This window comes from Homalodisca vitripennis, chromosome 8, assembly GCF_021130785.1.
Source record: "Homalodisca vitripennis isolate AUS2020 chromosome 8, UT_GWSS_2.1, whole genome shotgun sequence".
In the NCBI taxonomy this organism is placed as follows: Eukaryota; Metazoa; Arthropoda; class Insecta; order Hemiptera; family Cicadellidae; genus Homalodisca; species Homalodisca vitripennis.
In genome coordinates, this window is record NC_060214.1 from 16,994,413 (window position 1) to 17,020,622 (window position 26,210).

The window sequence follows — 26,210 nt, forward strand, 5'->3', positions numbered from 1 at the left end:
TGAGTCACAGGGTCAACAGCACTCGGAAGGCTGTGTAATGTGCCGGTGTTAGGAACACAAAGTTATGTTGGCCAGTAGCTCTGTACGCTGAAGGAAATAACGTATGGTCGACAAGGAACAAAGCCCACAGATGATGAGTCACAGGGTCAACAGCACTCGGAAGGCTGTGTAATGTGCCGGTGTTAGGAACACAAAGTTATGTTGGCCAGTAGCTCTGTACGCTGAAGGAAATAACGTATGGTCGACAAGGAACAAAGCCCACAGATGATGAGTCACAGGGTCAACAGCACTCGGAAGGCTGTGTAATGTGCCGGTGTTAGGAACACAAAGTTATGTTGGCCAGTAGCTCTGTACGCTGAAGGAAATAACGTATGGTCGACAAGGAACAAAGCCCACAGATGATGAGTCACAGGGTCAACAGCACTCGGAAGGCTGTGTAATGTGCCGGTGTTAGGAACACAAAGTTATGTTGGCCAGTAGCTCTGTACGCTGAAGGAAATAACGTATGGTCGACAAGGAACAAAGCCCACAGATGATGAGTCACAGGGTCAACAGCACTCGGAAGGCTGTGTAATGTGCCGGTGTTAGGAACACAAAGTTATGTTGGCCAGTAGCTCTGTACGCTGAAGGAAATAACGTATGGTCGACAAGGAACAAAGCCCACAGATGATGAGTCACAGGGTCAACAGCACTCGGAAGGCTGTGTAATGTGCCGGTGTTAGGAACACAAAGTTATGTTGGCCAGTAGCTCTGTACGCTGAAGGAAATAACGTATGGTCGACAAGGAACAAAGCCCACAGATGATGAGTCACAGGGTCAACAGCACTCGGAAGGCTGTGTAATGTGCCGGTGTTAGGAACACAAAGTTATGTTGGCCAGTAGCTCTGTACGCTGAAGGAAATAACGTATGGTCGACAAGGAACAAAGCCCACAGATGATGAGTCACAGGGTCAACAGCACTCGGAAGGCTGTGTAATGTGCCGGTGTTAGGAACACAAAGTTATGTTGGCCAGTAGCTCTGTACGCTGAAGGAAATAACGTATGGTCGACAAGGAACAAAGCCCACAGATGATGAGTCACAGGGTCAACAGCACTCGGAAGGCTGTGTAATGTGCCGGTGTTAGGAACACAAAGTTATGTTGGCCAGTAGCTCTGTACGCTGAAGGAAATAACGTATGGTCGACAAGGAACAAAGCCCACAGATGATGAGTCACAGGGTCAACAGCACTCGGAAGGCTGTGTAATGTGCCGGTGTTAGGAACAGTACCCAGTGGTGCCAATCTACCAGACGTAAAACACGAGATTATACAACAATAATCCGTCCTTCACCAAGTCTGGAGCAGAAGAACTGTTCAGAAAAAGAACTGTGTCAGAGAACCGTAAAAATTCGTTATATTAGTTTTTATAACAATGCTATTTAGAAGCTTAAACCTAATTCGCTTCTCTCTTGCACCACTTTCTGGTACAAAGCAAAAAGGAAACGAATTAATGAACAACCTCCTTTGGTAGGAACGGCGATATTATCTAAAGAGATATATTGTGAGAAAAAAGACCATGTTAATTTGTAAAAATCGTTTAAATATTTCTTTTAATCGCCTAATTAGCTTAAAGCAAAATTGACTTTGAATAGTATCTAGTTATACTTCATGAAATACGAATATTATCTGCATGTAATTGTTTTACAAAATTGAGATACGTGTTTTCTTACCGAATTTGGAAATGTTAAGAGCACTCTATAAGGACTCCCGTATAAATTTTAAAACATGCGGTTGCATAGATAATTAAAAACAACCATAAACTTAGACTTTTTCATCATAATTAGCCATAAGGTAGTGTGAAGTATAGTAATGAATTATGAAACTTGCTAAATTAAGTATGTCTTAACGGAATGTGGTAAGAACTTTCACAACAATAACAAACACATAAAAAGATTTAACAATATAAAAATATGTGTCTCTTCGAAAACATCTAATTCCTTAAAACAACGTACTCTACTTAAAAAATAACATAGGTGTGGTGGGAAGGGTTGATTCAGTATGAATCTTCAGTTTAGCTCCAGTTCACCTTCCTCTTAGTGCAGCGTCTGGGATCTGATGCTGTTGCAGACTTGACTCCTAGAAACTGGAGTCAAGTTCGTCTGAAGAGATCCAAGAAAGGTCGGTGACGAAGAAGCCAAAAATGAACTCTTTATATCGTTTAGACATAAGAAACATCTAGACAACAAAATATATTGTAATCTTAGTGAAGAATTATCCTCATTAGCCTCATTAGGTGCACAATCAGATTGCAGACGCTTCACTAAGAGGTACGTGTCCTTAAAGGCTCAGCCCAGAGGTTATCATGAGGTCACTCATATGGTATGTTTATAATTTATTTTCCATCCTGATAGAAAATCTTTATTGGTTTACTGGTTCGTCTAGCTAGTCTACTAAAAAAAACTGACTACTGGTATAAGGCAGAGTTGTTTTCCGCAGCAATGCAGAAAGGAAAATCCATCGTGGCTCCAACATTTACAAAATGTCCCCAGCCATTGAAAACCTAAGCCAATCTACTTTACTTGATTTCTTTTGTGGTGGCCAAACTGCGAACCTCAAGTCGGAGTTACAAAGGGTTATTCAAAGGGCGATTCTGTGGCTACCGCTCGGGGGTTTTAGGCTGAAGGAAGACGCGTGATGATGACAAAGCCGCAATCTGCGGTTACCGTACTTCTATTATGATATGGGGCTGCAATTAAAATGTGTGTTAAACCATATTATAAATTATAGACACAGGTTTCTTAGATATAACAACTATATGAATTTAACTCTTTTATGTTGGTGGGTGCTGATACACACTTGCTCCAGGAACCAACAACTTAAGATACAGCCCTGTAGTTACAAAATAACATAACAATGAAATTGGTGCAAAAAACTGTAATGTCTCGTTTACATGTCGTCAGCCAGCTGCATAATTGTACATGGAAAGGACACTCTGATCAAAGGATATAAATGGAGGAGGAAGAGAAATGGTAGGAAGAATCTTGACATCTTCAACACTGAACCCTTATTCACCAAACTTCTACATAAGGATAGGTAAAACTTTACCTAGTTCTGTGCAGCCTCTACAGCTCTGATGTTATCTTATTCCCCACAGCTAATTTTGGGAGACAACCCGGGGAATCGTGAGTACCGAATGTTGGCAAACTTAACCAGCGTGTTTCGCAGGAAATCCACGCTCCCAGAAGACCTGACCACGTGCCAAGTTTTGTGCACGACAGAAGCCCAACAATGTGCATTGAATTTCTTCCGGCTGATCTATTTGAATCTCTCACCTTTCACAGAGTGTAAGCTAACCTACTCTGATACATAGCTAGACCCAAATGAAATGGCTGAAGATAAAAAATGTGCATTTTATAGTATGTACATAAATCGTAACCTTACGGAGTGACACGTTGTTGAGGTATTGGGAAAATATCATTGAGACTCATAAAAACTTCTCAGGCACTGCAAAAGTTTTATTAGTATGTACATAAATCGTAACCTTACGGAGTGACACGTTGATGAGGTTAGTATAAAATATCATTGAACGCTCATAAAAACTTCTCAGGCACTGCAAAAGTTTATAGTATGTACATAAATCGTGGCCTTACGGAGTTGACTCGTTGTTTGAGGTATTGGGAAAATTAATCATTGAGGCTCATAAAAACTTCTCAGGCACTGCAAAAGTTTATAGTATGTACATAAATTTCGTAGCCTACGGGAGTGACACGTGGTTGAGGTATTGGGAAATATCATTGAGCTCTTTATAAACTTCTCAGGACTGCAAAAGTTATAGTATGTACATTAAATCGTAGCCTTACGGAGTGACACGTTGTTGAGGTATTGGGGGAAAATATCATTGAGCTCATAAAAAACTTCTCAGGCACTGCAAAAAGTTTATAGTATGTACATAAATCGTAGCCTTACGGAGTGACACGTTGTTGAGGTATTGGGAAAATATCATTGAGCCCATAAAAACTTCTCAGGCACTGCAAAAGGAAAATAATACAGGCCTACAGGCTTCCTAAGTAGTATTATTTATCTGTTTCTGAACCACAGTCCAGCTACTTTATCTTACAAATCATTATAAAGAGAAACATGCGACTAATCATGAGATAAAAGATAAGGATCCAAGTCATCTATGGACATCTAAATGTTGTCTTCCTCATGTCGAACGAGAATCTTTAGATTCGATCGTTACTCTCCTGGACATCTTTAACACTTTGGAGCGTTTTTCCCACCTTTTGCAAAACATTAAGCACACAACAATTGAACCCAGACAGGGAAGGGACAATCCATCATACCTCATCCATGGGCAAAAACCTGCAGCCATTATGAAAAGGATGCTCACCCAGAAGGAACAAACTAACTCAACAGTCAAAGTTTTACTTTTCTAGGTACAAAACTGTGATTAAGGTTGTGAACCCTGTGTTATGAGCCCTGAAATGAGTTTATCCACTTGAGTTTATATTCTGTTTAAGGTGTGGCTCTACTACATATAATCTTTCATTGACTGTGCTAGATTTTGAAGACTGACCTAGTAACTTATTTTCGTTTGACCTAGCAATCTGGAAACGTTTTGATATAATGAAATGTTTCACCAAACCCCCCACCCATCCCCCGATAACAATAAAACAGCGTCATTAGTCAGACAAAATCCGATTTAAAGTAAAACTAAAACGAATTCTACTCTGTCAGTTGGTTGAACGATGCAGCAGTACTTTGATTGGCAAGGAATTTCTCAAAGGTTTGTTTTAGTAATTTTACTTCTTCCCGTATTGTGACGGTTCACATGGATTTACGACTTCTGACTCAGAGGAAGCTTTCTCTGACCACCATTTTGAATTCATGTGTATGAATCTTACCATGTGCTTCGTGGAGATGAGCATTCTTAGCATCCTTCCTACTTCCTGCCCTCGTCAGATCTGGCGGCAGATTTGGCTGCCGAGTCTACAAACAGTTCAAAGCGACCCGAACACTTGGCGCGACGTGACTCCACACACTGAGCACGTCTGGGTCTGGCACGTCGCGACACGTCTGGCAAGATGCGCGCGCACGTAGCTCTAGGAATGGGGCTGCCCAGTCTGCCAAGCCAAATCGTCATCACGGCCACACATGCGGTGATCTGTCACGACACGTCCTATCTGGGTCACCGGGAGAACACAGAATGGACGGGACATGGGCCACGATCGTCGACCGTTACAGGCACTGGGAACCGATCCGGAAGACTATAGAATTGGAGATCCTTTTGTTTGGGAACATGCCTTAGAACACCTCGTGTGTAGAATCTTAATGTGTAGCGAGAATACAGTAAGATTGTAATGTCATGTGTGATAACGGCAAACGGAACCAGCAGGATAAAGGATCAAAAGCAGCTGTAATGCTTCTCATATCAAAGCTATCCACTTGTGGAGGACAATCAAATAAATTCAATCATTGAAATGTATTCATACAGTCTTCGAATAGAAAAGTTAGCACAGCACATTTCAATGGCTGCCACAATCATGGGATACAAGGATATACCTTTGTTCTTCTTTTACAGAATCAGCATATATCCTCAGATGTGTAATGGGTTATAATAGTTATCAGTCATAATTCAGTACATAAGGTTTCAAATTTGTAATCTCAATTGCTGAAATTTTGTTTTAACAAAGAAGCACTTACCTAGTTAAAATTTGTAAACAGACACAGTTAGTGCTGCATGTATTAAACAATTTGCCAAGACCTTTTTGGAGTATGAATTATCCTGTTCAAGATCAACATTTAAAAATAAGTCATTGACGGGAGGTTTTGTTTTCTCGGATAAAAGAATGTTTTCAAAAGTTGGATACGTAGAATGTTTGTAGATATGGTCTGAGACCCCACCGAGTTAAGATCTGGGGTAGACCTGTCTGTCGAGGTTCGTTTCCCAGCAAAAAAACGTAACCACTTTTGGAAATACTAAACCCTGAAAAGGTTTCTAAACACTTAGAGTCCAAGTTGCTTTCATTGTTGGGTATTGTGGGGCTAGCACACCCCCAAATTTCAATTGCTTTGACTTTGACTTGTCCTGACATTCTAAAAGAAAGTGTGTTTGTCTCTTCATGACAACTGTGTGTCTAAATTATGCAAGTCTGGGGTACACAGTGGCCGGCACATTTTAGTAGCATCAGGCTTGCCAATCGCTAACAACTTGGAGTAAAAATACCTTCTCCACAAGCGGAAGCAGCAAGTAGAGATTCAAAAAATGCACACTTGGCCAGAGGTCAAAGGAACGATGAATTTCAAGGAATGTATGACGTTTGCTTGTAAGAATAAAATTATAAAAAGGCAACTGTGCAGAAAACTAAATATTTTCTCTTAAATATACCTGATATGATTAACTTTAGTGCTACCTACCATGAAGGTGATTGCAATAGGGTGATTTTTATACAAACAAATTCCTTCTTATCCACTCGCATCAGCATCGCTCCCATTTGAAATCAGGATGTGTCAATCCTAGTAGACCATTTGACCAAATTTGTTTTGAAAGACGAGTTGATGGCGAATACGTTTTATTCGTATTTATCTTTTTTCAAACATCTTCTTGTTTATTCATTGCAAACTAACTTTATTTGCAAGTTTGAATTTGCGAATATCTAGCTTTTTCAGGTGTGTGTCAACTTCTCAACCGATGTTAACAGATTATTTATTTTATTTTGAGTTTAGCTCCAGTTCACCTTCCTTTTATTGCAACGTCTGGTATCTGACGCTGTCTCAGTCTTGACTCCTGGAATCTAGTCATGTTCGTCTGAAGAAATCCAAAGAAAATTGACAACGAAGAAGCTCAACATTAACATCGTTTCGACGTCAAAGACACCTATAAATAGGTGAAGTGGTAGTCTCATTCTCTCATCAGGTACACAATTGAGTGCATTACGATGTGATAGACACAATCTCTAAGCACGGTGGAGCAACCGAATTTTATACACATAACGTAGCTATGGTAGGAAGGGACGTCTGGTATCTGAAGTTGTCTCAGGCTTGACTCCTGGAATTTAGAGCCATGTTCGTCAGAAAAGATCCAAAGAAAGACGACAACGAAGAAGGCAATATTGAGTGGAATAATTTTCAGACTTTCAGGACTATTCACCAAACTATTGATAATCTTGGAGAGAAGCAAAAGCTCTATCAACTCTCTCTTCTGAAGTGAACTGAATTGTACATTTTGGTGCTCAAATTCCTTGGTTAATACAATATCCAGCCACACTTCATTCCCTCCCTCAGTGGAAAATTTTGATTTATAGTCATTCGAGAGCTGAGAATCCAGTATGACAGGGAAACCAGATGGTTGAGCCATATTCTAGCAGTGATATTACAGATGTATATGGGGTCTTAAGTGGGTGCAGGCAAATATAAGCAATCCGTTGACACAGCCTTGTTGACCTTGTTGGAAACTTTCTGAATATATGCTTTAGTATTTAGTGTGGTTGTTGTGTAAGAATTACGCCAAGAACTTTTGATTCTGTAACACGATCTACTACCCATTCTCGCACATTACATTGAAAGTTGTGCCACTTTTACGAACTACAGAAGACAGCTATTTGCATAAATCCGGTCGGATGGCCTGCAAAAAGCAGACATTTCACAGTTAGATTTCAGCATTTATTATTAACAAAACAGTTAAACAGGAATGGTCCAAAATGGGATACTTGTGGGACTCCTGAATTTGCAATAATAGCGCTAGAGAGAGCAGGCTTGCAACCCGTCAGCAGCCAATCAAATGGATAGGATAAAAATCTCTTTAGCAGATTTTCTGATATAACGTAATTCCAACTTGGCCAGAAGGTGGTCGTGATTGAGTGTGCCAAACGCTTTGGAGACAATTTAATGCAATCTACCCGGTTTCCTCAGGTAGACGCAGAAAGGATGTAATAACAAAAAATTGTTAAACGTGATGTGGCCGATTTACCATCTATAGAGTCATACTTGGTAAAGTCATGCAGTTACTGATTGTTTGTTTCACTGAACGACGGCAAATGTCCGGAAAACTCCTGCTTCCTTCACAATCCTTCCATCGTCAAAAATAAACTTCGAACAAAGAATCATGCAGTTAGTTGGCAGTTAAATCTAGAATTCCCAGTTTAACTTATCAATACTATTGAAGATTTGTGAAAAAGTGTCAGGATAACTATAGGCCTATAGTTTGTAAGATCGGCTACGTCCCCAGATTTTAAGACTGCTATTTATTACCCTTCCTAGTTTTGGAAATACACCTTGTGTAAAAGATTGCTCCCGATAAATTACTAGATGGGTAGCGATGATCTACTTTAACGATCGTATAGATTCCACCTTTGGAAACATCTCGATTCGTCTCTGCTGAGAGTATCTAGATTGTACGTGATGCAGACGAAAACCTAATTAAACTTAGGAAATCTGTGAAAACGTTGCTTGCATGGATGTAATCACCAGTCTCTTGAGTATTGTAATTGTATGGATTCTTCTAGTGGGCTAAGTTGGGAGTTTTCATTTACGTTACAAAACTCCAGTTTTCAAAATTGAATATTGACACCTACACCGATAGACCTATGATTTCTACTCACTCCGTCTGTTACAGCCGCCAAGCTGGGAGATGTCTGTTACTCTGACACTCACTGTCGCCTCTGGGAGACAGGATCTCAGTGCGACTTCCTGATACCCAAGCTGTTCGGCCGCTGCGTCTGCTCCCCTCCACTCCGCCAGTCCAAACAGGGGGCGGCGTGTCTCCCTCCCGTTTGGCCCGCCCGCCCCCGCCCCTCCTCCACCACCTCCCAGCTCCAGGTAAGCAATAGTTAAAAAACTTATAACACTCAGATTCAACCAATTTAAAAGCTTCTCTAAAAGACGTCCTTATGTGAAGATTCCTTAATGGAAATAAAAAGAGATTTTCCACACTTTCACTGGGTTGAAATTGAATAGAATACGAGTTTCGTTTGATTCTCCGAAGAAGTAAACTAAACTTAAATCAGTTTTGAAGATAATGAATTGTCTCCTACTTGAGCCGGATGTTGTACTTGACCTTGAGCCTTTCCCTCTAATGTTAAAAAGGACAATTAGTTTTTAGTTAAGAGTCGGCTGTAGTAGTGGCTATCTTGATTTTGGCACCATGAAACAAATAATAAAGCCTATTCAATTCTTAGTCCAGAACTGTCTAATGGGGGGGGAGGTGCCTAATTTAAAATATAACTGATACTCATCCCAAACTATTGTTACTTTTTCAATATTTTGTGTGTTATTCAGCAAAAAATCTCTAACTTTGTAGTACTTCGTCGCTTAAATATTCAAAAAGTATACACTTCACAAATTGGTGTATGTCCTTTATAGACTCAGAAACTATTTGACCAATCAGTTTGAAAATTTGTATGTATATGTACTTTTCCACGTAGAAGGTTTATATCTTATGCTCATTGATGTAACTCACAACCAGGCGGCGCTGCAAAATATAAAAGGTATCAAAGCGCCTGCACATTATCACCTGCAATTACGAGACAGTGACGTGTATTAAATAGCCAAACACTATTTGAAGGCGCTGTTTTGATGTGTATTTATCTTTAAAATAAATTTCTGGCTAAACTTAAAGATTGAGTGTTAGACCACTTTATAATAAAGTACATGGTGTACAGTGGCTATAAACAAACACTTTTCAACAGATTTTCTTGATTGTGGTAACAAGGTAAACTCTACAAGGGAAACAGCTAGTTCGGTTTACATTGTTCCTATTGGGAAATAATTCAAGGTCATTTCACTACGGCCGCCTCTTTATGTTGGTACATTAAACATTTCTGAAAAATTATTAAACGTAGCTTTTGCATCTAAAACCAATTACTTATACTTGATAAAACCAATTTACATTGTAGCTATCAATGATTCAACTTTTCCAGTTGACCACGCCCTACTACAAGCGGCCCAATAACAAGCCGTCCTCTTCATCCCCTCTACTGCAACTGACAACGCCCACATTGGTGCAGCGGCCAGGGAGTAAACCGGCCACGCCCCTCGTCAACACCATCCCCGCCCACTCCAAGGGCAAACCCACGCCGCTCAAGTCGGGCGGGGCGCCTGGGCGACCCCTGCGGACCCCTGAGCCCCCCACCACCACAGGGGCCCCCGCAACGACCCCGACCTTTCCTCCGAGCACTACGTCCCTGGCCACAACCACGACCGGGAATCCGATCGAGATTTCCTCAAGACCTTCACAAGTGGTCGGCTCAGGTAAAGTTTTATGAGAGTTTTTGGATCTGTACTGATTGGAATGCAGTTTAAGTGGTAAGTGCTGACTGACTGTACTGCGCAGGTCCAGTGCTGAGGCTAGGGGACGAATGGGCGTCCACCGTGTCCCTGGGGATGCCCTGCGCCACGGACCGCCAGTGTCGTGCTCGGGACCCTGCCTCGCGCTGCCTGGCCGGGGTCTGCGATTGCGCCATCCGTAGCAACTCTACCACCTGCAGTGCGCGCAACACCGGCTGTCACCCTGGCACCTTTCAGGTAGACCTCAAAACAGTGCATTCATTATTCATCAACTACTTTTAATGTATGCAGAATGTCCATTAACTGCTCTAGCAAATATAAACAAAAAATTCAAAATAAATAGGAATATAAGATAAGTTCCATCTCGTTTAGCTTTTCACTCGCTATGAAAATGTAATAAATTTGAATCGGAGAAAAGTATAAATTTAAAACTCTCTAACATTTTTTGTTTTATTTAATCACAATTAAAATAAACTAAACACTATAGTTTCAAAGTGGCAGCTCTACAAATTCATTGTTTAAAGTTTGTATGTATTAATCTCCCCCCCCTCCCACCTGACGAAGAGGATGGATTCCAATCCTCGACACGTTGTGTTGTACGTGTACATACCATTTGTAACCATAACGATTGCAAACTTCTGAAATCCAGTTATTAGCTCTCCAAAGTTTTCAATCTTTAAACATTAAAAAATGGGACATTTAATTAAAATTTGTTAAGTTTACTCAATTAAATATGATCCGCGTTTGCATTGCTGTACCTTATGCTCGGTCTCACACGGAGATACCCCAATGTTGACAACGGTGGTGTACCTCAGCTTCACATTTTTCTCTAGTTACCTTTTTCTTCTAACCATCCAAGCGTCCATCATCAGTATTTTTGAGGACTCTGACTTTCACTAAACGCTATCATTAAAATGATTGGTGACAAACATTTATGTCTTAAATTCTGTTTGCCGATGGTAATACCGATCAAATCGCATTATAACCTATACCGTTCGACAGCCCATGAGTTTATGTTTTAGTGGTCTTTCGATTTCGCGTACTCTCTACCAACCATTAGTCTACAGTCATTATCGTCTTACTTTAGTTTCCAGCGAAGTGTACTTCCATTGTTTGTTGATGCTCAGATACGAACGTGTGAATTTCGCTGTTTACAGTCTATTTTGTCCTTTTTCTTTTCAATTCGTGGTTACGTAGTTACTAATTGTTAGAAATTATATTATTGCACATAAATATTGTTTATGTTTTTCATTAAAGATAATCACTATTTTCACTTACAATGTATATTTCTGTGCTCATGGCAAAATTTGCAACGAGTAGGCTGTTCTAAATGTTGTATTGCTACTATAATGCTAGTATAATATAAAATGTGTGAACATTGTTATATCAAAATGTTATATTAATACCGCAAGTTGGAAACAATTTCAAATGTGCACTTATTGATAATAAAATATTCATATAAACAGTTCAACATAATAAGCTACATGTCTGTCTTCAAGACAAAATCGTTCTACAATTTGGCTATTTTGAATATGTGTAATATTTCAAATACATGTGCATACTCAATTGCAAAATTCCTTTTTATTTTTTGTTACATTTTTTTACTAAGGAATTGTTTTTTCTAACTTCATAATTACACAGTCTGAAACCACAGTTCTTTGCAAAGTGGTATATAACACTTTATATTTAAGTTACTATTTACATTTATTAAAAGTTTTACAAGGATAGTTTGCAAAAACTTACAAAACGGGTATGCATTTTAAAAAAATGTGATGGACGCTTGGAGGGTCTTCTAAATTTGTTTTGAGAGGAACGCAAGAGTATTTCAGGATTCAAGTCAGCAGTAGAACACAAACCGGGTCCGGTTTTGTTTATGGGGATATTAAATTGGGTTTGAAACAGCCGAACTCGCCAATCTTGGTGTTTAATACCACCTCCCCCCCCGCCTGAACGTTCCTCCACTAACACCCCATGTGTGTGTCTAGTGCAGGGCGACAGGACAGTGTATCAGCTCCCACTTCGTGTGTGACGGACGAGTTGACTGCGCCGATGGCTCGGACGAAGAATGTGATGGCGGGGGTGGCCATTGCCCCCCGGGCACCTTCAAATGCTGGCGGAGTGGAGGCGGGGGCCGGTGCTTGTCGGGGGCGGCACGCTGCGACGGCCTCCGAGACTGCCCCCACGGTGAGGACGAGGCGGCCTGCAAGGATCTCTCCGGCTCAGGTAAGTGGTTGGAGTGGTCCTTAAGAAATACAGAGATTCTTGAGAAAACAGAGATTCTTGAGAAAAACAGAGATTCTTAAAAAAACAGAGATTCTTGAGAAAAATGGAAATTCTTGAAACAGAGGTTCTTGAGAAAAACAGATTCTTGAGAAAAACAGAGATTCTTGAGAATGCGTTGAGTTTAGAGTTTAGTTGACATTGTCACAGACAACTCCTGGAAACTGGAGTCATGTTCTTTTGAAGAGGTCCGAACGAAGTTGGCAACGAAGAAGATCAAACTCTTTACATCGTTTTGACATCAGACACCTATACTACAAATGCAGTGTAATCTAGATGAAAAGAAGTTCTCATTGTCCCATCAGTTAAACGCACTACGATGTTTTAGACATGGTGGGGCAACCTAGTTTTTGGATCTCTTCAGACGAACATGACTCCAGGTTCCGTCCAAGAGTCAAGTCCGTGACAGCGTTATATTTCAGACGCTGCATTAAGAGGAGCTAAACTCATGATTCATATTAAATAAACCTTTGCCACAATAGCTACTTTATACGTACAGATTCTTGAGTTAACCTGATGGTCAAGTTCTTATGATACGGTGAAAGTTCTACAGCAGTATGTGTAATAATACAGCAAATTAATGATCCTATTATGACATAAGAGTATTAATACTCAATTTCGACCTCTTACTGGTTCTTTGAATTGACTTCCAGTAATGTGTCATCTACTCGACCTCTTACTGGTTCTTTGAAATTACTTCCAGTAATGTGTCATCTACTCGACCTCTTACTGGTTCTTTGAAATGACTTCCAGTAATGTGTCATCTACTCGACCTCTTACTGGTTCTTTGAAATGACTTCCAGTAATGTGTCATCTACTCGACCTCTTACTGGTTCTTTGAAATGACTTCCAGTAATGTGTCATCTACTCGACCTCTTACTGGTTCTTTGAAATTACTTCCAGTAATGTGTCATCTACTCGACCTCTTACTGGTTCTTTGAAATGACTTCCAGTAATGTGTCATCTATTCGACCTCTTACTGGTTCGTTGAAATGACTTCCAGTAATGTGTTATCTACTCGACCTCTTACTGGTTCTTTGAAATTACTTCCAGTCATGTGTCATCTACTCGACCTCTTACTGGTTCTTTGAAATTACTTCCAGTAATGTGTCATCTACTCGACCTCTTACTGGTTCTTTGAAACGACTTCCAGTAATGTGTCATCTACTCGACCTCTTACTGGTTCTTTGAAACGACTTCCAGTAATGTGTCATCTACTCGACCTCTTACTGGTTCTTTGAAATTACTTCCAGGACTTTGTCCAAACTGTCCCGGACTGTTAAATATTTTTCAACTGATAAAAGATAGAACTACAAAACTTGGTGCAGACTTACTGGACACAAACATATAACTTAACACGTATCCAGTACCCGCTGCTTCCTCAGGGGTACGACTCACAGGGAGTCGGAAGAAAATTTTTAAATGTAAGCATAGAATGCCGTAAACCCGACCTCAAGCGGAAAGACCAGCCGGATATGGCAGCGGCTCAAAGTTGGCTTGAATTTACAATCAAGCAATATAAATAATAAACGTCTGGCGCTTGAACCATTGCCATTTCATCCCAGGATTGTACCATTATAATGGTATTCAGTAATTATCAATTGCTCTAGTTTTGCTTGTGATTAAATTAATCAAACTATATGACTTTAGTTACGTTTACCTAATAAATGTAAATTTAAGTCATCTTTGAACGGCTGTCAATTTTGACTCTGTTATCCGTCTTAGGCCAGGTTTGCGGCATTGTACTCTACTAATAGAGATCTTTAATTTGATATGCACACCGACCTATGCTTACGTTTAAGAGTTTATGCTGACTCCATGTGCGCCGTCCACATGAGGAGGTTCACTGGATACATGTCAGATTAGAGTTTTAAGACCATTAAGTATGTTCCAAGTTTTGATGCTCCATCTTAAATCTTTATAAAAACATTGCACCATCCATGAGTTTGTGGTCCACCTTATGTGTGACACTATTATTGAAATTAATCCTCTCTTTTTAGTCCATTTTGAAAATAGGTAACTTAACTTTTATAAAATCCGTCCTTGTGGAATGGAAAAGTACGAACCAATATCAATCATTGCTGTGTTCAGGAAAGTTTTTATAGTCTCTTTAGTTTTGAAACTCTGAGATGAGCTTGGATCCAGAAGAACAAGTTCACATTAGATTCCTTACAAACCCTTTACAAATTGTGTTTGGAAAGTTGTGAATGGGTATTGAGTACGATTTTGTGCATTTTGAGATACTGTTACACCAATTGGAAGCGTCTTGTATCCGGGAATTTCAAACAAATGGATGTCAACTTCAATAAAAACAATGTATCGCATGGAGTCCCTCAAGGTTCAGCACTCTGGAAAATTCATTTCCTTAACGTAAACTACTTGGATTCGCCGAGTCACAATAGAAACTTAATTCAATATCCCGGTGATACTACAATCTAGATTAAATAAACTAAAAAATAAATCCTAAAATGGTTTAACTTTCTGTATTGAACATAATTTAATCTCAGACCAATTTCAGAAAAAGCGGTTGAAAGTCTAGTGTAGGTAGTGTCTTCAGGAATATAACACAGGGCAGAATTTGTAGGAAATGAACATTTATAGGTTACTGATACTTAGGGAACTCACTTAGATAACATTCTGACGTATAGCAATGTGGGATAAGGGCGTGCATGCGTTAAGTCAGCCCGCAAACTCACCAAATTTTGTTCACTGAATTTTGAAAATGGCCTATTTGTGCTAAGTAGAACATAGACGGAATGTCTAAACAACAAGAAAGAGCTGTCAGAATTGATTCTAAGTACACTTCAGAGAGTCAGTCCGAGGAGCTCTAATTGAGGTCTTTGTCCTGTGTGTATCACGCAGGTTTGATGTGTCTAGAGGTTCAAAAACACTGATTTCGTTTTTCTTTTCGTTTCCGTGGCCGGAAATATTGTCGTGCCGGTCCGTTACCTTTCGTTACACAAGTGACGCAGCAGTTTGTGAGGGACCTGGAAACTTCCGGTCTTGTTGTACTGGTTGGTGGAAAGGAAAACAGGATTTCGGACATTTACCATCATTAAAAGTTACAAAAGGTATAACACAACGTTTCGAGGATTGGAATCTATCCTCTTCGTCAGGTGGGTCCCTTCTTTACTTGTTTCTGTTCTTTATTACCGTATTGATTAATACCTCCCCCACCTGACGAAGAGGGTAGATTCCAATCCTCGAAACGTTGTTATCCTGTTATCCTTTCAAAATTTCCATCGTCAAGAACAAACTTTAAACGAAGAACGGTTGGTAGACCTGTATTCTCGCAGATTAAGTGCGTTATAACTTTATTGGTGGAGATTGCTCAATTGCGAGAATGCCTTTCAAGTGGTTTCCTTTTCACTCTCAAAAACCGCTTATGTGCAGTTGACTATTCTGCCTTTCCCCTTTACCAAATACTGAGTGTAACGCTAAGATTGCAACGGTAACTTCCCGCCAACACAGTCCAGATTAATGTTAGGAAAGTAGTCTAGAGTCCAGACTAGATACTCACCTCCAGACAGCCGACGCAACACTCTGTCCTGGGATGTCAGTACGTTTGCGTGTTTTGAAGAGCAGGCGCGGCCGCGGTAAGTCAACAAAACCTGTTCAATTAAACAGATATTATTACAAATTATATATTTTGAATAACAGGATTTCGGACAATTCCACATCGTTATATGTTACAAAAATATAGCATGAGTTATATTTCTTGTAATATAACACAATATCAAAAGACCGAAATTCTACAATAATTTCAAATCATTAATCGCCAATAACAAACTTTAAACCAAGAATGTTAAATATGACACTATAGGCCATACAACACTATATGCCATACAACACTATAGGCCATACAACACTATAGGCCATACAACACTATAGGCCATACAACACTATATGCCATACAACACTATAGGCCATACAACACTATATGCCATACAACACTATATGCCATACAACACTATATGCCATACAACACTATATGCCATACAACACTATATGCCATACAACACTATATGCCATACAACACTATAGGCCATACAACACTACTCAATCCTACAACTGGGCTTAAGTTTCATAACTAAAATGCCCTTATGATAACAAACTTCGGTAAAATTAAGAAATGTTCATCGTTTGAAGATTAACACCGCTTATGTGGTTTTAATAACGAAATTGATGAGAACTATTCTGAAGTTCTTATTTACAGATGTTTAAAGATACAATTCTATACCAATGTCCGATATATAATATTGTTTGACTATAAATGTTACATGTGACATGTTGGTAAACCTTTAGACCCATCAAGAGCAGGACCGAGACTCCCGCTACTCCATGCGCATGAATATAAACTCAATCTGGCCTGGATCCAGCCAGCCAATCTCATAAAGGAGGCTGTAACTGAAGTCTACTTAATATTGTGCTATAAATGACACAGCAGTGTGTCTTACGACAGCATTATGCTAATATAACCCTCAGGGCCGTATCTAGTCATACAATATCGGGCGAAATCAGAGTCCGTCTTTTACGTTCAAAATTAATGCTTGGATGTTCTCAATTTTCCTTCTCTGTCAGTCCGGGTTTGTCTTAAAGACGTCCTTTTTGGGTTTCAAAAGCCACATCTGGATCTCAAAAGCAGTGATGTAGTGCCCTTCGAGAAGTTTACGGGAGTTAAAACACCCCTCCCCCCCTCACAAAAAACAGGTCTCATACGGGTGGAGATAATCCACGTTAAAACAATCTAACAGACGCCAACTAGCTAAATGTTGCCAAGTTTTTTCGATGTTTTTGATTTCCCATATACAGGGTGTCCTGTAAATCTCTGCACAAAAGTATACAAATGTATTACTCAGATCAAGCTGTCCGTTTATTTAGTGTTTGTGTTGTTGGCTATTTCATTGAGAACCTCGATATGGGCCATGTCTTGTCACAGTAAATCTGCTCTAAATTAGCTATTTATTATTCGATTTAAATAGTTTTTGTGTTTTTATATTTGTTATAAAATCCTCTAAAACCCGTTATTCTAGTAGTTCTTGAGAAAAACTTCAAGTTCTTAAGATGTTTAAAGTTTAAAAGTGTAATTAATGGCCGCCATCTTTAAGATGCTGAAGATAACTTAATGATATATTTTGCAGTCACTGGTCTTGTTGTCCTGAAAGTTTGAACCAAATTTGGTATAATTTCATTAATTGGCGTTTAAGATATTAATATTTTTATAAAAACACATACTGACAGACAGATGGGAAACTAAGCATCGGAGACCCATGTTCATATGGTGAAACATGTTTGTCTTGACCTGAGCAATAACGTGGTATACCTTTGTCCAGAGAGTTACGGGACACCCTGTATAACCCCCACCCCCGTTGAAATTCCTAATAAAAAAAGTTTACTTCCCTTTTAGTGCACTGGATGGAGCTAAAGTCAACATTTACATCGAACCAGCCCTTCCCAGTGTGAAAAAGAACTACTTTGAATGAATTAAACTACATGGCAAGGCCTAAAAGGAGGCGAGAAGCCCAACGACGTTACTGTCTTCGTCACAATTATATTTATTTAGAACTCGAAACTTGAAATGTTACACTTAACCTTACACTTTATTTTAAACACTATTTGATGTAAGAAGTGACAAAATGAACAAAAATGTATTGACAAAGACGTAACGAATGTAGTATGTTAAAGACTGCAATGTCTCAGTAGACGTTGCGGGTACTCAATTACTGAATGGAATTAATTTAATATAGACCAAGTTGACCGAAATTACATTAAAAAGGAATAATACAAAAATAACTGTTGTTAGCGCCTACCAAGTGGGAATGCAATATGGCTACATGTCTGTGTATGTTTTGCGTCGTAAAGAATTGTAGGCGCATCTGAGAATCATAGTTGTAAGAGCTGCTTACGTAACATTTGTAATAAAGCAAGAAAAATATAATTGAACTTACAACACCTTTCTAATACAATTTAAATTATAAATGGTTTATAATAAATTACAGTTATTACAAGCTGTTTTTTGAGCAGAAATCTGTAAACTATGTTAAACCAGTATTTCTTTAAATACGCGTCTAGAAATAACACTATTTCTAATCTGTGAATACCGATCAAAAAGATAATAACGAATCATCGACTGTGTTATTTTTATATTACGTTTTTATTTATATTTTGATAATATCAAAAGCACGAACAAGATTATCCTAGCTCTGGCTACCTCAATATTCTAAGATTACAGCTATATTAATCTTACTTTCTTATGTAATACAACTTGTTTTGCAATTCGTAGTTTACAAACCTTGGTCTATTCTTAAAACGAATCTTTTAAGGCAGACAGTTTAAGTGAAACGTATCTAATTTTATATTATTAACGTGAACTTTTTAGCTATGATGTGAATTTCTAAAAATAATTAAATTACGTCTTATACCAGGTTTGTTCGAAATTACAAATTTTAACTGTGCTTCTGAAAAAACAACGGAAGTTGTGGACATTTTGAACAATTCTGCACCAAAATCAATTATGATGATGACAAAACAAAAGTAATTCGAATTTTGACAAAGGTCCGGTTTGATTCTGCTATCAACACACATTGATTCACATTTTGCTATCAATAAAGAAAGGTTAACCTGTCGCTTATTATTATTCTGGGTACTCGATGCTGTAACACTAAATGGAAGCTATGCCATGATCATCATTTATTTCGATATAACATGTCTTAGAAATTCCCACATTTATTCTTTTAGAAGAACCTTTGTTAAGAAGTTGTATTTTCAAATACACCTGGTATAAGATTTTATTAATTAAAATTTTTAGAAATATCACGTAAATACTAAATTAATAATATATTTATCAAATTAGAAAACTTTCATTTAAATTGTCTGCCTTACAAGATTTTGTTTAAGAATAGTGCAAGGTTTGTAAAAAACGAAATGCAAAAATAAAAGTATTGGTGTTCCATAAAAAAGTAAAATTAATTTGGCTTAGAATATTGGAGTAGCTAGAAGTAAGATAATATTGATTCTTACTCGTGACACTGTCGAACAAAAACTGATAACACTGATCTGGTGTTGTCTTTTTGATCAGTAGATATAATTATGACAGATGTCTGATTTTAACGAAATTAAAACGCACCCAGACGCTTTTGAGTTTTTTCGATATTTTTAAAAGTAATTCACAGCAAAACTCAAACATTTGTGTACATTTTGTGTAAATATCCAAAATATATATACATTACTCCTTTAACTACGGTATACAATAAAGGCACAAAATTGCATTTTGCTTTTGTGGAAAAAAGCTCAAGATAATTTCACTTGACCTCCTAATTTATTTTTGTTCTTGGAAACTGTTTTGAATCTCTTGATTATTTTTAATTATAAATAATTAAAATTATTTATAAATCTTTCATTATTTAATTTCATGAAATTTCACACAAATTTTTGAAATCACTGCCATTTTTAAATCAGTACTGCAAGTCTAAATAGCTATGAAAATTACACTGTTGCATAGAGCATATAATTTGAATACTAAATTGTTGAATCATTTGCACGAAATAAACTCAACAACAACTGTCTAAGAGATCTAAAACTAAAATTATAGTACAAAACTACTTGAAGTAGATGTTTGAGGGACAATTTCTGGCAAGGGGGTCGAAGGGAGGGAGGGAGGGGTCACACCCTCCTCATTACACACTCTTGTAGTGATATGACGTCAGCGAGTGGAGTAGTATCGTGTGGCACAAAACTTAACTGCCATCATGATTAGAACGACGTGGGGCGTTCACTTTATTCTCCCATTAGACCGGGGTTAAATACAGTCATTAACTCGACTCCGTCAAATCCACATTATGTATGGTGTGCTCAAGGCTTATTATTTCCTTATATTTCACAAACAATATCAATCATGTTATAATTTGGTTTTATATCTATTTTAGGCAAAAAAAAAACTCTCATCGTGGACGAACGATTAAAATAAATTGATTCAAAAGATTAGTGTACATTCGTATTATTAAGCTGCAGAGTTAAGTATGATATTTCGTTGTTATAACTAAAAGCGAGCAGGGCGTGGTCATGTTTTAATGGATCAAACAACAAAAAAGGGCTTCTTGGCTCGAGTTACAAAAACAATTTTTTTACTCTACTGCAGTTACAACAAGAAGGGTACGCCACACCAAGCGTAGTTTGTTGACCTTCACCGTAGCATAGGTCGGGTGCGATTCTCTAACCGAGAGGTCACGGGTTCGATTCCCGGGGAGGTCAATAAATATTTGTAAGTGGGTTTTGGACTGTTTTCCATTAAATACGTTTAGTATGCTTTATTAAAATGCTGTTGGTGTAGAAAACCCCTTAAAATAGGCTTCGCTGAGGTTGCATGCAAAAATTCAAGTCTGTAGCTCATTTCGTCACTGAAAGATCGAAGTACAGACAATTGTACGAAAAATACATTTTTTGCGACCCCTGCAAACTGAAACGAATTGTGTCAGCCCACTGAGTGACGTACTGCAACGAAGCTCCACAGTTGGACGTGCACCTCAGTTCATTCTTGTCGGTGTACAAATGAAGATTCGTGCAAAATTTAAAGTCTAAAGATGAAATTATCTTGCCACATGATAAAATTAAGATTTGTTTTAATTAAGTTACGATTCATATCAGTGTTTAAATAATAAAGTTACCAGATAGTTAGGCCACATTTATGAATATGTCTCATGTTAAAATTCCATATTAGTGTATCGTTTTTTTTTCAATTTATTTATTTATTCTGATATTCTTTCGTTGCCATCAAGGTTACCCATAAGACCAATACAAAAATATTTTTATTTCTTCTTAGTTTATTCAAACGCTTTTAGTTTTTCTTGTGAAGACTATAATTTTTACTATTTCTGTGACAAGGATAAAAAGGTTTCGTGTTATTTCTGAATAACCAATAAAAATGTAGGAAACAAAAGATTTGGATGCTCAAAGGTAATTTCTGTAAATTGAAACTACTCGCATAATTCAACGGCTACAAATAAGGTCGTAAACGTGCATGAGGTTCAACATTGTTCTTGTGGAGCTAAAACCAAGATGGCCGCCACTTATAACTCACAACTATTTAACCTTATTCAACAGTTTTACTCACTACTGGATCCTTTACCTAACTTGGATCTTCTCAAAATTGATTTCTCTGGAATGTAAAATTGATTGCACAGTACTAATAGGTCGAGACCAACTAATTATTCACCTGCTCAAGATCTGTCGTTGTTCCAGGATGCCCCGAGGGAACACTGCGGTGTGGTGATGGTACCTGCTTGCCCTCATACGAGTTCTGCAATGCCCACATCTCGTGCCCGGACGGCAGTGACGAACCGGCTTCTGCCTGCCAGTCGACCGCCCCCGGCCCGGGGCTCTGCCCCTTCCGCTGCAACAACGGCCGGTGTAGAGCGACCGCCGTCGTATGCTCCGGGAGGGACGGCTGTGGGGATGGAAGCGACGAAGAGCGCTGTTCCGTCTGCAGTGAGTACAACCGAGAGTGTCAGTGCCGTAACTAGTCGGGGTGCTAAGGGGGGGGGTGTAACTCTAAATAAATAAAGAGCCAACTAATTTTTTTTAGAATTTTAATGTTGAAGCTTATCTAATTAAATTTAATATATTTCATGCCTTTGGTGTGGCGTGGTCTTCAAACAGATCATCCCCCAAAGCCAAGTCTTAGTTACGCCCCTGCAGGTTCTAATAATTTAAAGATTATTGCTAAATATAAAGGATTAAAATGGATAATAGTCAAAAACAGTAACATGTTTCGAATATAATAACTGGTTTCATTTTTAGAGTCGAATTTATGTAATAGTAAATCAAATTAAAAGCTGGTAGTCATGAAACTGTTTTTGAACTATGGGAGATGTATCATTTTAAATATATGATAAATACTAGTACTATCCCTTTTTAATTTTTTCTAAATTATACACTTTTTGGTTTTTAAACAAAATAGAGCAATTTTGGACACAAAAGTTAAGACTTTTCTGAAAAAATATAAATAAGGAAAAGTAAAAATAATTAAATAATAATTAATTATATTTTTGATAATTAATTGAAGATTTTGTTTCAATAAATAAATAGTATTCATTACATCGTCGTAATAAACTGCTACAGTTTAAAGATTAAATGTTTTATTCGTTAATGAACTTGAAATTTTGCTTCTGAAACTTACTGAACTTAACTTGAAACTTATAACTAATAAGTTATATTTGTTCTGTATAGAATTTGACATGAGCCTGACATTTTGTTTTGCAGATGTAACAGAATTGTTTATTTAATAAAAAAATTTTACTATTGAAATTTACATCTCTTTAATTACTATGAACTCTAGTGTTTATAATTTATACGTTGTCAGTGAAATTTATTTTTATATCTGGGAAAATATAAAACCCACTGCATCGTAAATTATATTATACAATATAAAACTAATTGCCTTTTAGGGATAAAGCTTAAACCCTTTGACAAAATACCTCTTTGCAAAATTTGCACTAACTTTTTAGTATATACGTGAAATGTATATCACAGTTGATATGACGTAATTAAGGCTATTTCCATTACAGGGTGTCCAGCTCTGTAACTACCAACACCTACCAATCACCTTTGGTCTCATCTGCATCTGCATCTGTATCTACATCTACATCTACATCTACAACTGCATCTGCATCCATCATTTATTTATTCATAGTATTTTAGCAATACATTGTAAGTGTACACTTGGCTGTGTTTTATTTCAACACCTTCAATAATAAGTAATTATTTTGTTCTCATAGGACAAGAAGCATATAAATTGCATCTAGTCCTACAAGGACCTTTGCGCTGCTTCCGGAGTGACAGGATATTCTGGATGGTTAAGGTTAGGGGGTAGGGGCCGCTTCCTATCGAGATCCATGAGGAAGAATTAGGACACTAATCTCAAAGCCATGTCTCCCCGGAAGAAGGGGAGCCTCTGAACCAGCCTCTCCAGTCAAAGCAGGCAGGGATGGCACACCCTTGTTGAGGCTTGCAAGAACCTCTGATACTTGATGAACGAACCCCACCAAACTCCAACAGTCATCTCCCGCAGTAGACTAGACCTCTCGAATTGCCCTTGCCCTCCAGAATCTCGAGATTTGCTGTCAGAGATGTGCCGTTACTGGACTTCCATAAGGTTGCCCAGTTTTAAGTGACACATCGGTTTTTGCTGTGCCCAGTGGTAGGTTCAACTGGAAGGTATAAACCAGAACAGAAGTGACCCCTGCTTGGTAATAATGTTAGTTGCTGGAGTAGATCAAAATGCAACAATCTCCAACAGTAGGGAAACCCGAATATTTTGGAAATCAACAGTTAGTAATATAGCCTACAAAAGTGTTTAACTCAATAAATAGACATACGATGGATACTTTAAAAACAACTGTAAATTTAGACTGTATATTTCAATATTAAAGAGACCATCCAAGGTACACATATCATAAACAGTTACAGAAACCCATAACTGGACTATATGAACACGTGACACAAAAATACCTTTACCGCTAAATTTTGTATTTACGACCGTATAATTAATTTGAACTATTTATTAAATAATAAATACTTGTCGTAACAATATTGCCATTTTATAATATGTCATGATAAATTTTGGTACTTTCATAAACTTCAAACATGTTCTAGACTTGACATTTGGTTCTTCCTCTTGAATATGTGTGAGTTTTTAGTGTTATTTCCAATTTCGATAAGTGTATGGTCAGTATAGTTTAGATGATCATCTTTTAATTTTGCTTTTAACTGGTCTGGCCGTTAGGTTTATTTTGACATGTTTTGCATTATAATTGGTAAATTCCACTTTATTGCCAAAACTGTTCTAAATGCTCTTATGAATAAATTAGTCGGTGGAAGAACGACTTCATACAATTAGTACATGAGAAAATATAATTCTAAGAGTTCACCTTTCAATCAAAGAAGAAATTCCTGATTGTATATGCATGTATTTTTTTACGTTTATTGTACTAAAAAAGGGCTAATCTGTAGATAAATCATTACTACATTATTCACATTCAGGATTCTCTATTTACGATATTTTCAATATAAAATATACTTATGTAGTGTAATATATAACAGATTATAATAAACGTACTCAGTCTTTTTAGGGAACATATTAAGAGTAAATACGGCATTTGTATAGCATACTATAAAATGTTTTACAAAGATCAACATTTCCTAGTATTTTTACAAATTTTAATGGCTATAATTCGAAAACAATAGGACTTACATTAACCAATTTACTCTCTAACTGTTGAAAATTATCCTTTTTCAAAAAAACAAATGGCAACTGTATAACCAAAACGTATGGTTCTAGTGCTATAAATCAAAGTATAAAAAGAACCAACAATTTATAGTTTTATTCCATAAGATGCAGGAAGCGGTCACCTATTTAAGTTGAATACTTGGTATTTCCATCTCTATAGCAACACTAAGCGTCTAATAACATTCACAATCATTCGACCTTTTGCAAGGCACAACTGATTATTGACCGCTCCTGTTATCAGATAGATAAGATGTGTATGCTGTACTCTTTGTAGATCTTGTTGTGGCAGAAGACGAATTAAGTAATAAGAAATATAAATTTAGAATAACTAGTCCACACTTCTTCATTTAGCGCTATCATCTTATAACAGGGACTTAGCCAGCGAGGGGGCCTAAGGGGTCCGGACCCCCAACATTTTTAATTTGTTTTTTTTTTAGTAACGATTATTATTATTTAAATAATTCAGTATTATTGACATGTAATGCTGAAAGATCGTTTTCAACTAAGAAATGGGCCAAGAACTTTTAAAGGAACAAAATGGATTCTTATTCTCTGTCCACTACGGAAAAATAAAGGTTGTCTGTGTCCCCCAAATTGTTCCTGGCTAGTTCTTTCCTTGTTATACAAATGTTCACTGTTGAGATTTTTATATAGCAACCAATGTACTCGTAGCAATCATACTTTGGTCATTTAATGTCTAGAAACATGATCAAATGATAATATTGTTTCAGAAAGAAAATGCTGGGAGTAGGCCTATCTATCAAAAGTGGTGGAGATTGTGGCCCTGCTGGTTAACTAAGGGAGGTTAATTAGCAGGAGACAGTGGGCCTATTTGTCAACGTGCTACAAATAATCCAGGAGCCGACAGTGGCGTATATAGAAACCTTTTCGGGGAGGGGGGAGTATAAAATATCCTCCAAAAGTAGAGGCGCAAAAATCTACCGTCTGGAAAATTTTTGAGCTTTCTAGCTTAAAACAAACTGCTGGGTGCAAAGTTAGTTAATGCGTCTTTAAAAATTTCTGGAAGGGAGCCTTATGCCCCCTTGTCCACCCCCTTACACACGCCCCTGATCCAATTTGGATTGTATAAACATAAAACCGGTTTTTTGTATCTATTATCCCTAAGAAAAAAAAACAATCATCAGCTGCGATACTTTGGGTGGAGGTCGAAATGGTAGACTAAGATATCAAAAAGTTTAACACAACTGGACACCAATATTATATCATATCCGGCTTTGACACACCTTCAGACACATAAATAAATGTTATATGCCTCAGATAACTACAGGTAACCAATTGGCGACTTTCAGACTCTTCGTCTACTTGTCTGGCGGTCAATTATAACCTTGTCAAGCAAATTTGTTGTATTGATGTTAGTTTGGTTA

At 37.8% G+C, this 26,210-nt stretch overlaps 1 protein-coding gene across 1 annotated transcript in view; it reads left to right on the forward strand.

Annotated features, from left to right (window-relative positions):
• The window catches only part of LOC124367364 (SCO-spondin-like), an 81,111-nt gene extending 57,854 nt beyond the window's left edge, over window positions 1–23,257 (forward strand). The window contains exons 4-9 of the mRNA XM_046824124.1: window positions 8,593–8,795; window positions 9,896–10,226; window positions 10,309–10,499; window positions 12,248–12,485; window positions 21,780–22,025; window positions 23,105–23,257. Coding sequence (XP_046680080.1) covers window positions 8,593–8,795; window positions 9,896–10,226; window positions 10,309–10,499; window positions 12,248–12,485; window positions 21,780–22,025; window positions 23,105–23,121 — 1,226 coding nt within the window. The 3' untranslated portion in view covers window positions 23,122–23,257. The remainder of the gene's footprint in view (window positions 1–8,592; window positions 8,796–9,895; window positions 10,227–10,308; window positions 10,500–12,247; window positions 12,486–21,779; window positions 22,026–23,104) is intronic.
• Window positions 23,258–26,210: the final 2,953 nt, after the last annotated feature.